Source organism: Protopterus annectens, chromosome 4.part0 (genome assembly GCF_019279795.1).
Source record: "Protopterus annectens isolate FY-2018-M chromosome 4.part0, PAN1.0, whole genome shotgun sequence".
NCBI lineage: Eukaryota > Metazoa > Chordata > Ceratodontiformes > Protopteridae > Protopterus > Protopterus annectens.
In genome coordinates this window covers 1,481,978,764-1,481,995,137 of record NC_056733.1, presented here as the reverse complement: position 1 = coordinate 1,481,995,137, position 16,374 = coordinate 1,481,978,764, and the positions used below count along the sequence as shown (strand labels likewise).

General features: G+C 42.2%; 1 protein-coding gene across 2 annotated transcripts in view; it reads left to right on the top strand.

Moving 5' to 3' along the window:
* GRK6 (G protein-coupled receptor kinase 6) overlaps positions 1 to 16,374 on the top strand; it is a 1,979,509-nt gene that overhangs the window by 1,554,299 nt on the left and 408,836 nt on the right. For both annotated transcript variants that reach the window (XM_044069323.1, XM_044069324.1), the window contains exon 12: positions 13,319 to 13,527. In XM_044069323.1, coding sequence (XP_043925258.1) covers positions 13,319 to 13,527 — 209 coding nt within the window. The remainder of the gene's footprint in view (positions 1 to 13,318; positions 13,528 to 16,374) is intronic.

Here is a 16,374-nt window from a genome sequence, read left to right as displayed (position 1 = left end):
TTTTTAGCTGTCCAGCCACCACCGGACATCCCTCTAGAAGCAGGTAATAGCTCTATAGGTCATTCTGAATTTACGTTGTATTCCTTTGCCGTGACCTCACTGGTGACCGGCATGGATCCATCTTTTTGCATGTCCCCTGAGGCTTTGCAGGTGTCTGCTCCAGATGTCGAGGGGGGACCGTGGTTGTTTATCTTGGAGACTTCTAGAGGGATTCTGCAGATATTGGTCAGGGAAGACATTCTGTGTTCTCTTCTTGAATCTCGCCAAGAGTTAGAACCTCCGGTACTTGTTAGGTCTAATGTCCCTTCTAAGAAAAGACAAAAACTGAAACATGTTTCATATCTTTCAATGCATCCTCAAAAGGAGTGGCAAGAGTTTACTCAGGGCTTCTTTTCTGCCTTAATGGCCCTAAAGCCTTAAGATGTTTCAGTACTTGCTCCTCCTTAGACCTCTACCCTTTCTAAACGGCTTAGTGAACCAGATTACTTGTACGAGGATTCTGTCTGGTGAGGGTCTTTGCCCTATTCTTCACAGATGTCTTCACATTTGGCTAAGGATTCTGTTGAAGAGGAGTCTGTTAGCCCCGAGTGCAAGGGTACCGGAACCATAGAGTGAGGGGGAGGGAGCACCCCTCCACTTTTACAGCTGCAAGACCCGTCTCTTAATGAAGTGACATAGGCAATTGAAGATCCATGCATGCAGCCTGTGTCGCATGCTAACATGGGTTGAAACACAAGCACACGGACGTTGTGTGTGTTTTTCGGGTTCAAGGTTAAGGAGAATTATGCTGTTTCCCCGAGTACTGAAACTGCTGATCATTGCTGCCAGAATGGTAAGGAGAGTTTTGTTGATTTGTGAGATGTTTTCTCATTTAAAGTTTTTAAGGAGAGGAGAGTTTTCTGCTGTCTCCGATTGCACTGCTGTGTGATTCAAGAGATGTTTTTTTTTTATCAACAGTTGTCTGCTGCCCCCAACTGATTGATTGTGTGTGTGTGCGCACACGCACGTGTGTGAGCACCAGATCTAAGGGACTTTTTGTTACTCTCACATTGAGATCGTGAGAGGACACTAGATCAGGGAGTGGCACCAGGAGTCACAAAGACCAGCTACACTTCTGGGTGGGAATAGTTTTCAATGTTGTAATATTTCTGAAGTGAGACAAATTTATTAATATAACACAATATGTGCTGCAGTAATGGAGAGTAGCTATAAAAAAATAGGACTACATCTAACTACACAATGACTTCATTGGAGTATGGCCATCAGCTACCATTCAACAATCCTGAGTATCTTATATGGAAAGAGCAAGATGTGCTAATAAAAACATCGGTGTGGTACAGCGGTAGCGTTGTTGCCTCACAGCAATAGGTTCTCCTGTTCGATTCTCTGCTGGATTGCCTTCTGTGTGGAGTCTGCATGTCCTCCCCGCAGTCAAGTGGCCTCCGAAAGACATGCGGGAATGGGCGTGCCTTCGCTGAAGGTTGGGCGTCGGGCTAGCAACTCGGCACCATAAAATCTACTGCCAATCATTAGTGGACTGGAGTTCAACTGTGGCGACCCCTAACCAGGAAAAGCCAAAAAGACAGACTCTTAAAAATTCCAGGCTTAACATGATAATTACCCTATCATTCTGAAGGGGTCCTCCTGCCTTCATTTGATAACCAGAAAAGTGCATGAATCCAAACTGAAGTTTTTTTTTTAAATACCAAGTACAAGGACAATCATACCTCACTAATTCCTCATTGTTTCTTTCTGTTACTACAGAATGAGCACGTCCAGAGAACAAGGATATCATTCTTTTGTGCTGTAGTCCTTCAATAAATGAACTGCAGATTTTTTTTTTCCTCAGTGTGGCTCAAAATAATGAACATACTGTGGGGTAGCATAAATGTGTGAGTAGTCTGATGTTCACCTATGTGATAGTTGCTTGCATGTAGACTTATATAATCCCATTTCCTCTCTCTTTTTACTGGATTGTGTGAATAAGCACAAAATTATCATTTTGTGAAATCACTTCTCTTCAACTTATTTAAATTTATTGGCCATCCTACTGTATTCCATAGTGCCAGAATACAAAAGTGACCACCCCTTTCAATCTGTCTTGCTGTTTTAAAAATAGTGACTTTCCACTAAAACTTAACTTTTTAGACAGGTAAAACTGAAGTTACCTACTTTCACATCTACCTCTAGTGCACACTGCAGTGTTTAGGATAAACCATTTTTTTTCATCTTACCTTTAGGCATCCCTGTGACTAACACTTGCTTTAAAACCTGCTGGAAAGCAGTAGGAAGTCGTAAAGTGATACAAGCACTCAGCTCTCCTTGTTAATAAGGAGAAATTAATCATAGCCACTAAACAGCCTGTAATTGCAAAGTACCTTGTTAAGGTAAGGGAAAACAACTCTTGTACTTTATATAAAAAAAAAAAAAAAAGCAACAAACCAGGCATGTCCAAGGGTCAGCTTCCGGTGATTTCTTCTGTCCAGCTGGTGAATCTGGGCATACTGGGGAAATGCAGCAGTTGCCTCATGTACACAGACAACCCTCTCCTCCTACCGCCCAACACTACAACCTGCGAGAGATGCACTTACATAGCCAAACTGGAAGCAAAGCTCTCTCCACCTAAGATTGTGCTAGACAGTCAAGAGGAGAAGGTTAACGCACACACTACATAGCACTTCTAAACCCACATACCAACACCCACACATAGCAACACTAAACCCACATATGTGGAGGGCCTTAGCAGTAACCTGCCCAAGCAACAAGGACCTCCGAAGCTGAAATGCAAATAAACACCAATCACAACCAAAGTGTCACATAGCTTACAACACCATGTGCCACCCAACAACAGCCCTAAGGCCAGACAATGTACCCAACACTTTAGTCATAGGTGACTTATAGTCAGGCACACTGATCTCCCACTCACCAGGATGAACAAGGAGAAAATTGCAGTCAGCTGCTTGTCAGGTGTCAGGATCCGCCATGTAACGCATGCACTCAAGTCACTCCACAACAAGTAGAAATATGACTCTGTCGTTGTCCATGTTGGAGTGAATGACTTGATACATACTTTCCTGGACTACATGAAAAGAGTCATGGAAGAGCTGTCGGATCATGTAGCCCAGGCAGGTATGACCCTAGCCCTGAGTAGTAGCCTGCCTTCACCCAGAATGATACCACAGTATAAGGACAAAATGATTGACTTCAACAATTGGCTAAGCTTCTGGTGTCATTCAAAGGGGACCCAGTATCTGTCTGCCTGGGACGACATGATCGACAGACCACGATGCTTTGCCAGAGATGGTCTGCACCTGTCGACCTTAAGATTCAGGTTACTGGCTAAGGCTCTTGCCACCCCAATAGTGCGTTTTTTAGGCAAAGTTCAAAGGACAAAACCATCACTGTAACAGGTACAAGCATGCAAAATCTGAGGGTAATGCTACTCAGTGCTAGAAGTGTAAACCTCAAAATGCACTCTCTTGAGGCACTCCTAAAAATGGAGAACATTGATATCTGTGCAGTAACTGAGACCTGGTTCAAGGCTCCAGAGAGCACCCCTGCAATATCAGGCTACAACTCTTACCACACTTTTCGGCCACCAAACCAGGACCGAAACACTAAAGATGGAGGAGTGTCCATATTCACCAAGGATATTCACAACACCAGGCTAGTTGCCCAACACAATGCGTCTGAAATTCTCCCAGTGCAACTACCAGTGGTCACCCCCTCGTTGGTCAGGTCTGACCATAAGCTAATCGCCCTTGACATCCACACCCCCCCCCCACCCCCAGTAAGGAAACCTCTGTAAAAAAAAACTTCTCCAAAGCCAACTTCATGCTACTCAAGTCAGAAGTGACAAACTTTATGACACCCATGCAGACGGCTCTGAATGTTCGACTGCTGAATCCTACACTAAGGCACTGTACAAGCACATCCACTCGTGCCATCCCAAATAGAACCAAGATGCTCTCCTCCAAAAAAAGGAAGCCAATCTGGTGTTCCCCTGCCATAAACAAACTATACGACAGAAGGAAGAAAGTGTTGCAGAAAAGGGGAAAATCCCAGGATGCAAAAGATTCCCTTACCAGCCTCAGTAAGAAGCTGAGATCTCTCATAAAATCCTCCAAAGCTAGTTACAAAAATAAAATTACCAAAGATTCCAAAGACAACCACAAGGCATTCTATAACTATGTCAAGAATCTAAATGGCAATGCTCAGATCTGCTCTGAGCTACAACAGAATGACATTAAGTATACTGATCCCAAGGATATTGCCAATATTCTGGCATATTGATTCAGTGCAAACTTCATCCCCCTCTCACCCCCTAAAGGACCCATCTCAATACCAAAAGATTGCCAAATTCCAGTAATGGCCACACAGGTAAAAAACTCACTCGCCAAAGCTAAGAATACAGCATCCATGGGACCAGACGACATCCCAGGCTATGTACTACGTGAACTACAAAATGAGCTGGTACCTCACCTAAGTGTCATGTTTAATCATAGTCTCACCTCAGGCTTTGTGCCCACTGAGTGGCACACAGCTACAGTTATCCCACTCCACAAGGGGGGATCCACCTTGGATCTCAGGAGCTACCACCCCATCAGTCTGATGAGCCTGATCTGTAAGGCCATGGAACGTATTATCATGGAACTTATAAACAAAGACATTGGCAACCTTCAAACACTGGACCCCACGCAGTTTGGGTTCATGAAGGGACAATCTTGTCTCCTGAACCTGATTGACTTCTTCAAATCAGTCTCTAGAGCTGTGGACAAGGGTAAGGTGGGGTCCGCACAGCCTATCTGGACCTCGCCAAGGCCTTCGACACCATCCCCCACTCTGGAATCATAGATGAACTTACTAAGCTGGGCATTAATCCCTACATCACTCGATGAGTTGCCAACTGGCTTATTGACAGAACCCATAATGTAAAAGTCGCCGACTCTAAATCCAGCTCCAGACAAGTGACAAGTAGAGTACCTCAGGGTTCAGTTGTGGGACAGCTCTTGTTTGGCATCTATTTCTCTGAAGTACAGGCCAACACTAAGGGACTCTGGCTAACAAAGTTCGCAGATGACTGCAAACTGGGAGCCATTATTGAATCCCCAAATGATGTGGATATTCTACAAAGGGCCTTACAGAAACAGATGCTTGGTACCAGAGCCATGGGCTCAAGCTCAATGCCAAGAAATGTGTAGTTATCCCCTTTGGGGAAAAAACATGTACCCGTGAATTACCACGTAGGTGGCAGTACACTAAACACCGAAAATGTGATAAGAGACTTAGGGAACACAGGTGGACAGTGGTCTCACCTTCGATAACCACGTTGCCACAACAGTCAGGAAATCCTTCTATGTGGCACATCTCATCTCTAAGGGCTTTTCATCCAAAAAAAGGAGGTCATTGTCCCACTACACTCATCCCTCTTTAGACACATTATAGAATACAACGCCTTGTTTGGTATGTACCTCTCAAGACATCTGCAACAACTGGAAAGGCCGCAGAAATACCTCACTAAAAGAATCACAGGCCTAAAGCAGATGCCCTATGCTGACCATCTAAAAAAAAAACTCCACCTATACTCTGTTGCATATCGTCTACTCAGAGGCGATCTCTGCTTAACATACAAGGCCATGTCAAACCCAGAGCTGTTGGACATGCTACACTTAAAGAAATCCCAATCCCTCAGACACACACACGCTCCAGAGATCTAAACCTTGTCATCACAATGAACAAAGCATGCTGGAGGGGTAGGTTCCTGACCCAGAGACTCCCCAGACTCTGGAATAGACTGCCCATACATGTCAAGCAGAGCACCTCTTTGGCCGTCTTCAAAAGGAACTTTGATGATTGGATGGGAGATAGGAAATTCACCCCGGGGATCACGTCAGTCGCCCTGCTAGACAGGGGTCCAGGGAAGTAAATACTATGGGAAGAAATAGCCAGGGAATTGTTATGGCTAGGCTTGTATAGGCCCTAGGGCCAATAGCCTAGTACCAACCTATGAACCCATACGTTCGATGAGTGTTCACATTTTTAATGCCTTTTCTAAAGTTACTAAAAATGGTCTGAAGTGGGCACAATAAAATCAACATTTTTTTAATTAGTTTTGGTATATAACTGTTCACAACAGATTCTGTACAATTCGATGCTGAAACAAATGTTATAGAAATTTGTGTAAAGACAAAACTCCTCTGAAGGAGTATCTTTCAAACCTCTTCATATATGCATTAATGCTAACATTACAGGTGCACACAATGAATTATACAAGTCCTCTACCATCACTGAAAGGAAATATAGGGAACCTCAGCATTTCTTCAAAAAAAAGAAAAAAACTGTATAACTCTTACTTCATTTACAAGACTTGTAAATCTGCATTTCCATGTAAGAATGACCATAACTTAATTGACAGTACCTCCAGAGAACTGACCCAGTCGTTTGGCATTTGGGAACTTGTGTGTACAGTGACCTAACTTTTGACCAACATGTGCCCAGAGTCAAAATCTTTCTATATTGCAGTTTATAAACAAATTAATTGCGACTAGATCTAGAGAAGTTATTGTCCCCCTTTGCAAAGCCCTCATTAGGTCAATCACTTTGTATAATGCCCATTCTGGCATGTCCAGACCCATGCAACAATTGGAATACCCACAGAGATATCTTACTAAATGGATACAAGTTCTAAACAATAGGTCCTGCGTGGACCACCTCAAAAATTTATCACTATTCTCAGTATCCTACAGAGTGCTTAGAGCTGACCTGTGTCTGGCATACAAGGCATCCTCCGACCTAATACTGATGGACCTACTGAACATCAGCAAGTCAAATGGGATCAGAAATACTCAGTCCAGGTGTCTAAACTGAATGTTATGGAGAGATGGATATATATATATATACATATGTATATATATACATATGTATATATATATATATATATATATATATATATATATATATATGAAAAATATCACAGAAGCTACCACTGTTCTAGAACAGACTCTCCATTGAAGTAAAATAAAGCTCATTTCTATTCATATTTAAATGCAACTTGGATCTATGGATGGGTAATAGAAAATGTACTCCAGGATTGCCCCTCATGCCACTAATGGGTATAGGCAGTTCCTAAATGCTCCATACCTTACATGGGTCCCCTCAAATTATCTATGGTATGATCACAGTTATTCTCTCTAGGGCTAATTTACAACTATTGGCCATGGGATAGGTAAGACCAATCAGGAAATGTTAATTCAAGTACCAAAAGGGAAATTGGCTAAGCTTAAAATGTCCTCCAAGAGAACCCATGTTGTCATAGTAAATAGTTTTATAAAATTGCCCTTTTTAGATCATTAATTGCCCCTCTCACCTTCCACCCCCCCCCCCCAGCCTTCAGCAGCTTCCGGTGCCTCTGCCCGAGTGTCCTTCAGATGAATTGTCCTTTGGGAAACAGCTTCTAGGATGATGGACTTCTTTAAGTAGGACTCAAGTGTCTGATATTCATAGAATATATTATGAGATGCTTCAGGTGCATACTGCTAAACCATCGGCAGTTCCTCCTATTGTGGATGCCTTGTTAGATACTTTCATTGCTGCTTCGAAGTCTCCTGATTCTTAGCCTCCTGCTCCTAAGAAACCTTATAGGTTCTATAAGGTTCCAGAGGATTGTCTATTTTTATTTAAATGTCCTTCTTCTGATCCTGCTGTTGTGTTAGTCTCTTCTGACAAACCTTCTAAACTTTTGTCCTCTTCCAAACGTTTGCCTTCTGAAGGATTGTAGGGCAATGGAGAGGATTGGCAAGAAAATTTACACTTTTTCTACTTTGGCCTTTAGGCGTACATTTTCTATTAATTATGAGATGTACATGACCAGGTATGCTCTGGCCTTGATTGCTCAGGCTTGTCAGGTTATCTCTGACCTTCCTGATTTTGAAGGCAAATCCTCGGCCTTATCTTTTTTAGGTTCTGCTTCTCAAGTGGCTCACCACTCTATTAAGTGTATCTATGATGCTGCTGTTGCCTCTTCTATGGACTTAGCTTTTGGGTCTGTCATGCGGCTTTATTCTTGGCTTCATCTCCAGTCTGCACCTGAGGAATTAAGGCAATGTTGTCTGATGCTTCTTTTTATAATGCACATCTTTTTGGGACTGCTGCTGCTGCTATGTTTAAGTCTCTTCAAGAGAAAGGCAAATCCTTGCAAGACCTTAAACATATTTTTGTCTCTGCTGTACCCAAGTTCCAGAGGAATTATCCATCTAGATTTACATTTGTTTGCAGGCAATCCTAAAAGCCTTTAAGGGCAGGAAGGGGGGAGGTGGGCCCCTCTAGTAAGGCTTCTCAGATTTCTATGGCCTACAAGCCTCCTTTATCTGATAAGCCTGCTTCTCTTTGACAATTTGCTCCACCTTCTTTTAGACCAGGTTCCTTTGTCCTTTTTGTCTTCCAAATTAGCGTGTAATCACTTTAGACTCTTGTTTTTTTTCTGTCATCTGTCAGGGTTACTTCATAGTATGGAAATCTCTCCCACCATTTTCAGGGATTCCTCAAGCTCCTTTAGAGCAACTTCCTCATTTCCTGCAGGTTCTATGATCCCAGCTGAACAAAGGGACCATTCAACCTGTTCTCCCTTCCCAAGTGGGAAAAGGTTTTTATTCCAGGATGTTCCTGTTTCATTGAAAGGCGGGCACTTGGAGACCTATTTTGGATCTCTCCCAGCTCAATGCCTTTCTGAAGATTCCTTCTTTTTGGATGCTTGCTCTTCAAATGCTGTTTCCTGTTTTATTACACCAGGCTATTTTTGGTGTCCTTGGATATGAAAGATGCTTACCTTTATATCCTTATTCACCCTCTCTTCAGGAAGTTTTTACATTTCTCTATGTATTTCTTTCATTTTCAGTTGTCTGCTTTACCTTTTGTCCTCTCTACTGCCCCAAGGGTATTCAAAAAATGCCTAACTCCTGTGATTGCCTTCTGCAGGCTCCAAGGCATTCAGGTTTTTCCTTGTCTAGATGACCTGTTGCTTCAGGCACCTTCTCGCAGTCGATTGTTACAGGATCTGCATTTCACCTTCTGTCTTCATCAGTCTGGGGTTTACTATCAACTTCCAAAAGTCCGTCCTGACTCCCGCTCAAGGTCATGTGTATCTGGGATGCAGGATTCAGATAGTACCAATATTGGCCTCTCTTCCATCTCCAAAGGTATTGCTGACAGCCTTCTTTCAGTCTCTCCTTCTTCTGACTGTCATGCCAGCCAGCAAGTTTCTTTGGACCCTGGGATTCATGGCCTCTTCTATTCATTGCTTCCTCTTGCCAGACTGCATATATGAAAGCTTCAGTGGTACCTCAAGTCAGTTTGGCTGCAGCCTCGTCACCCTCTAAATTTCAGTGTACAGCTCCTTCCCTGTCTCAAGGAGGGATTTGAGTGCTGGATTCAAGAGTTCACTCTCGACCCAGGCCGGCCCTTTCAGCTTCCAGTCCCTTTTCAAGAGCTGTTCACCAATGCCTCAGGGGTCCACGACAGAAGAACGAAATGCCAGATCACCCACGACCATATTGCTGAGACGGTATCGCTGACAGCAGACATCCCCAACAATGGTGAGTAGTGCAGAATGGGAGTTAGTCCCATTCCTTCACTATAATGCAATCTCGGAGTTGGTATATTTAAGTGGGGGGAGTGTGCAGGGGGGCTTGCCCCCCTGCTTATACACATTTTAATGTGTTTTTTGTGTGCATTACGGGAACAGAAACGTGTTCCATTCCATTCCGTAATATCTTGACTTACCGTTGTCGGGGATGTCTGCTGTTGGTGACATCATCTCGGCGATGTGGTCATCAGTGATCTGGCGTTTCGTTCTTCTGTCATGGACCCTGCCTTAGACATGGGGTGGGGGGCTTCTCTTGGTCAAATTAAGGTTCAGAGCCTCTGGCCTCTCCATCAGAAATCATACCATATCAACATCAAAGAAATGAGAGCTCTGATTCAGGCTTTTCACCCCATATGTTCTCCAGGCTTCTTGAAGGTGTACACAGACAGCACTACAGTGATGTGGTATGTCAACAAGCAGGGGGGCATGAAATCTTATTTTCTGTGCAGGATGGTGCTTCAGGCTTGGGAAGTGGTTTTCAGTTATCAGTTAACTGTTCAGGCAGTATACATTCATTCAGAGCACAGTCTAGTGGGCAGACTCTGAGCAGGTCCAAAACACAGGCTTCATGAGTGGATGCTTCACAGAGAAGTGTTTCTGGACATTGCACATCAGTGTGGTATTCCTCAGGTAGATCTTTTTACCTCCCCTCTGAACAGGCAGCTTCCTCTCTCTCTCTCTCTTTCTGTTCCAGAGTGGCATGCCATCTGGCGTAGAAGACAGATGCCCTTTCCTTTCCTTGGAAGGGGGTGTTTCTTTATGATTTACCTCCTCTTCCTGTACTTCCAAGAGTCTTGCAGAAGATTCAGCTGGACTCCCCAGAAATCTTGATAGTGACCTCTTTTTGGCCGAGACATTACTGGTTCCTCATCCTAATGCATCTGGCCAGGAGCAATCATCACAATTTACCTCACAGGTTGGATCTACTCACACAGGACAAGGGGTCTGTCATCCATCCCCACCTGCTCAGTCTGCAACTGACATTGTAGGTGATAGGGTTTTGATCCCTTTCAAGCATCTCTTTTCTGAGAACATGCTCAGGGTTTTACAGGAGGCAAGGAAACCTTGAACCAGAAAGTCTTATACGTCCAAATGGAAAAGATTTTCAGTTTGATGCTATGCTCGTAAGCAGGACCCTTTTTCAGTGGATGCCCCTCTGGTCATCTTATTTGTGTGAGTTGCTCCAGTCTGGCTTGGCCTAATCGTGAGTGAAGGCCCATTTGTTAGACATTCCTGCTTTTCTGCCCTTGAATCCTCCTTTGACTTCTCGTTTTGATGTCAAACAGTTTATTAAAGGCATCCTGCATATTAGGCCTCCAAGAAAACATATTCCTCATTGGGACCTTAATTTTGTTTTGGAAAAATTGACTTGGGCTCCTTCTGACCTTGCATATTCTGCTTCTTTTCAACATTGTACTTGGAAGATTGTTTCGTTGCTGGCTCTTATTTCTCCTCGGAGTGTTTCTGCGCTCCAGGCCCTTAGGGCCATTCCTCCTTTTTTTGTTTTTCACAAGGGCAGGGTGTCCCTTCATACTAATCCTTCTTTAATGCCCAAAGTAATAAATGAGTTGTCCTTAAAATAGTTGGTACAACTCCCTTCCATTTTACCCTTCTCTTAAGTGTGCTGGTGTGAGGGTCCTGCATACGTTGGATTTGCATAAACAGCTCAGGTACTATTTGGATAAAACTAGGACCATTCGTAAGTCTGATCAGCTGTTTGTTTCCTTTCATCTCAGTTCTTTGGGCTTGGCTGTTTCTAAGCAAATCATCTCCTCCTAGATATCCAAGGCCATGTCCTTGTTATTCTTTTCATTGCAAACCTCTGTCTGCTTCTGTTACATTTCATTCCACTAGGGCTTTTGCCTCTTCTGATGCCTTCTTCAAGAGGTTGGATACCAGTTCCATTCTTGAAGCAGCTACTTGGTCTTCAGTGCATACCTTTACTGAGCATTATAAGTTGGATATGGGTTCTAGGGACAGAGCAGGTTTTGCTGAAACCATTTTATGTGTGTTTGTTGAGGGCTCTTCTCAGCCTTCCACCTCCTATTCTGTTTCTTGAGCTTTTTTACTCTCCCTTCTATGAAGAATAATGCAACAGTGATATAGAAGGACATAGTACAGTTGTGTAAAATCTTACCATGACACAGTAGATGTCCTTCTCTTTAACGTTGCAGTATTCGCTCCCTCCCTCCATCCCCCTCTTGTTTGTTTTGCATTTTTTCCTTCAGGATGTGCATGAACTCCTTTGTCGTCTGTTGTCTTCTGGGGCAATTCAGTTCTCGGTAGTCGCGTTCCTATGTCCTTTTTATGGCCTGCATTCTGTGCAGGGAGCATAAATGTGACATATGGTGCATACAAGATATTTTTTATGCTTTTTAATACAGGCCGAGCATAGGGCTGCACTGGGCGGGATAACCCTTCTGTGAAGAATACTGTAACAGTGAAGAGGAGGACATCTGCTGTTATGGTAAGATTTTAAACAATTGTACTTTTTTTGTCTCGTAGTTTTTCTTTCCTCTAAGTTATAGCTTGTATCAAGAGGCTTTTAATTTCTCCCACTTCCATCATTATTTTCTGTTTTTACATCTTATTCTTGAGAGACTTCATGTATTAATTCTGGCATCCCCCTGGTAATTCCTTGGTTATGTAGATTGTATTTCCTGACGTCTTCATTTAGAAGACTGAGAGAGAGAGAGAGAGAGAGAGAGAGAGCATTGTATTCATACTTCACTGGATGAGGCAGCTAATCTCTGAAAGTGGAACTGAAGATTATTGCTTTCAGTAGGGCGCTTGCAGTTTACAGATGTTTTTGTAGTCCAAGTGCCTGATACAATTTTGTGATGGATGATGAGTATGTTTAGGAGATGCATGCAAATATCTGCTGTTGTGTTATATTGTGTTGCATCTCTTTCTTTTGAAGTAAAATGCATAGTGCACGAGTTTTAATTAACAGAATAGTTCATAAAAGATTTTATTGTGTGTGACATTTTCCATAATGAAAGCGTAAGATACATTATAACTTTAATTTTGTTGCTGTCACATTCATTCATTTGTTCATTCATTCATTCATTCATTGTCTGATTGATGGCTTATCCAATTCAAGGTCAGGGTAACTTAGAGCCAAAATACAGGAAGGGTGTGAAAACTGTGCAGAAGTCACTCTGCTTGAGAAATGATCTGGGAAACCAAGCACTATGAGGCAGCAGTGCTACTCACTGCTCTACTGCTTCAATTTAGGAAAAGGGATCATACATTTTTGATGAGCTACATGTCTTTTAGAAAAGCTGATCCCTTTTACTGACCCATAGCATGGGCTATATGTTGTACATTGTGTTCGAGCAAGCAGTTGTTCATATATATTCTAACAGAATTACACTGTGTGGTTGTGAATACTCACAATAAAGCATTGTACAGTTGCAGCAAAAAGCAAGCATTGTAATTGTGACTTGGGTATTGATTTTTGAAGCAAAGATAGTTTGCTTTCCTTTTTTTAATTCTAGACGTTGTTTTTTGTCACCTCTTCATCTACAGAGTGATTAGTTTACATTGTAATAACTCCTTTGAAGTGTCCTGCATATTTTGGCACCAGCAGTACCTGGTGAAATGTTTTGAAAACTGTTTACTCTGCACAGTGAGAACCCTGGATTATTCTCTCTTTTGCATTATTTGTCATACCAGCTCCTGAAGTTGTTAAAAATGAGCGTTACACATTCAGTCCTGACTGGTGGGCTCTTGGTTGCCTTGTGTATGAGATGATTGAGGGTCAGTCTCCATTTCAACAGAGGAAGAAGAAGATTAAACGAGAGGAGGTTGAAAGGCTAGTTAAGGAGGTACAAGAAGAGTACTCCAGCAAATTCTCGGAAGAGGCCCGTTCTCTATGTATGGCTGTAAGTAAGGAGATATGTTAGCAACAAGTGCTTTCTTATTGCCCCTTTTCTCATACATCATACTATTTGAAAGATATTGCTTTAGTGGACTATCTTTATCTTCATGCCTAAAAATGTAAAATGCTTCATTGTATTTGTATAGTTGATGCAGAAATAATGCATTACAGGTGCTTTGCTGTTGGTTGCTTAGCATTTACCATTAATGGCCTGATAGTAGCTCTGAAATATAACAATGTTTTCTGTGAATTTCATAATTTTTACAACATAAGTGTACTTTACAATCAGCTTATACAGAAGGCTCGTTGTAGAAGCAAGATATTAGGGCAAAGTAATCGTCATCTGGCTCAGCATCTCTTTCTCCATATGCTGCGGATGTGCTTTGCACACCAAGTATGTTACTAAAAGTTAGTCATGTGTTTTTTATAGCTGCTGAAGCAGAGAACCTTTTGGGGTGTTTGCTTTGCAATTGTAATGGTAGATTTCTTGTTATACATCACTATTCGACCCTCAAGGCTGTGTACAGTGTTCAGTCTACATTCTGTAAAATAAAACGTGATGCTATTTATCTGTTGTATGTGATAACTTTAGACCTCAGGTCACTTTAAAAAATGCAGCTATTGCATTTTAGAAGCTAAAACTGTATTTACTTGTAAATCTAAGAATGTAATCTTTTTAGCTTATTATGACTTTTGTGCAGCATTCTATGTTGGCAAAACCAACAATTCTTGCAGAGAGAATATGTGAGCATGTATTAGCCATCAAAAGTAAAGATGTTAGAAATGCTTTGGGAAAATGTAGTTTATCCTGTGAAGGTTTCAGAAAATTTTGTTTTTTTGTACTTGACAAATTGCATGAAGTCAGTTGTGGAGGTGATTTTATTAGTGCCCCTGAACATAAAGAAGTTCGTTGGCAAGTCATGCTTGATGCTGATAAATTTCCTGGTTTAAATGAGTGAATTAATATAAAATGTGTTTTAAAGATTTAAAGACTTAATTTTTAAAGATGTAATTATATTTCAGTGATTATATTAAGCAAGCAAACTTTCTTTTTAAGTATCTTATAGTTTAATTGTGATCTTTACTTGGTGTTTTGATAGCATATGATTACGATTAATTGTTGTTTAAATGTTTGATTTTTTTATGTCACGTTAGTCTGAAGAAGTTTTTGATACAAATTAAATAATGAAAGCGCTTACTACACTTCATTTTGTGGTGAATGGATTATTTTGACTTCTTGCACTGGCTGAACATTTTTTTGGTTTGTGCAATGGTGGTGCAGTGGTTAGCATTGTTGCCTCACAGCAAGAGGTTCTCCGGATCGATTCTCGGCTGGAGCGCCTTCTGTGTGGAGTCTGCATGTCCTCCCTGTGGTTGAGTGAATTTTAAAGACATGCAGGTAGTTGCATGCGTGAATGTGTGTGCCTTCTTTCAAGGTTGGACGTCAGGCTGGCACCGTAAAAAAATCCACTGCCAATCATTAGCGGACCAGAGTTCCGCTGTGGCGACCCCTAACCGGGAAAAGCCGAAAGACATTAGTTTAGTGGGTTTATACTATCATTCTGCTGCAGGTCATGTTTTTATATGGTTTGTTTAATGCTTTGATGGCCTTAAAGCATCCTCAAGGGGTCTCCATTCTTGCTGCCCCCTGGTCTTCTACTCCTGTTAAAAGGTCTAGAGAACTGGACGCCTCAGATGAAGATTCAGACTCTGGGGAAGAATCCTTAATCTATTGTTCCCAAATCCCCTCCTCCCTCCAGACTGCAGTTCAGAGGAAGACTCTCCCTTGGAAGAGTTATCCTTTAGTGATACTATTGCCTGCATGATGGACTATTTTAATTGGGATTATTCCGAGGATTCAAAAGAGATACTATGAATTTGTCCAGATGGAGTCTCCCAAACCATCTGCTGTTCCTCCTGTTTTGGCTGCCTTTTTGGATACTTTTTCTGCAGCCTCTTTAGCTGCTGACTCTAAGCCTCATGCACCAAAGAAGTCTGATAGTTTCTACAAAGTGCCTGAGGATTGTAAATTTATTTAAAAGTGCCCTTCTGATCTCCTTTCAGTGCTGTCAGTTTCTTCTGATAAGCCCTCTACGTTATTGCCCTCTACCAAGCTGCTTCCTTCTAACGATAGTAGGGCCATGGAAAGGTTGGGCAAAATGATTTACACTTCTACCAGCTTGTCCTTTAGGGCTGTTAACTACCCGACCCATATGACCAGTTATGCTTTGGCCATCCTTTCCCAGGTTTCAGCCCTCCCTGATTCTGAGGGGAAGGCTTCTGCCCTTTCCCTATTAGACTTCATTTCAGAAGTTGCCTACATTCAGCCAAATGCAGCTGATGCCTCTTCCATGGCTGCTGCCTTTGGCTCAGTCATGAGGTGTTATTTTTGGTTACATCTTCAGACTTTGCCTGATGACATCAAGGCCAAACTTTTTGGATGCATCTCTGGATCAGGACTGCTGATGTTCACTTATTCCATTCCCTCCAGTATAAGGATAAGGCCTTACAGAAGCTGAAACCTATTCCACAAATTCTGAGGAACTATCCTTCCAAGTCTACTGCCTTTGGCTCAGTCATGAGGCATTATTTTTGGCTATGTCTTCATGCTTTGCCTAATGACATCAAGGTCAAACATTTTGGATGTCTCTCTAGATAACAAAAGTATTTTCAGAACTGCTGATGTTCACTTATTCCACTCCCTGCAGGATAAGGCTAAGGCTAAGGCCTTGCAGAAGCTGAAACCTATTCCCAAAATTCTGAAGAACTATCCTTCCAAATCTGCCTTTGTTCATAGGCAAACTAGCCCCATTCCTAAGGGTAAGAAGAGTTCTAGGTGTATTCCTCCTGA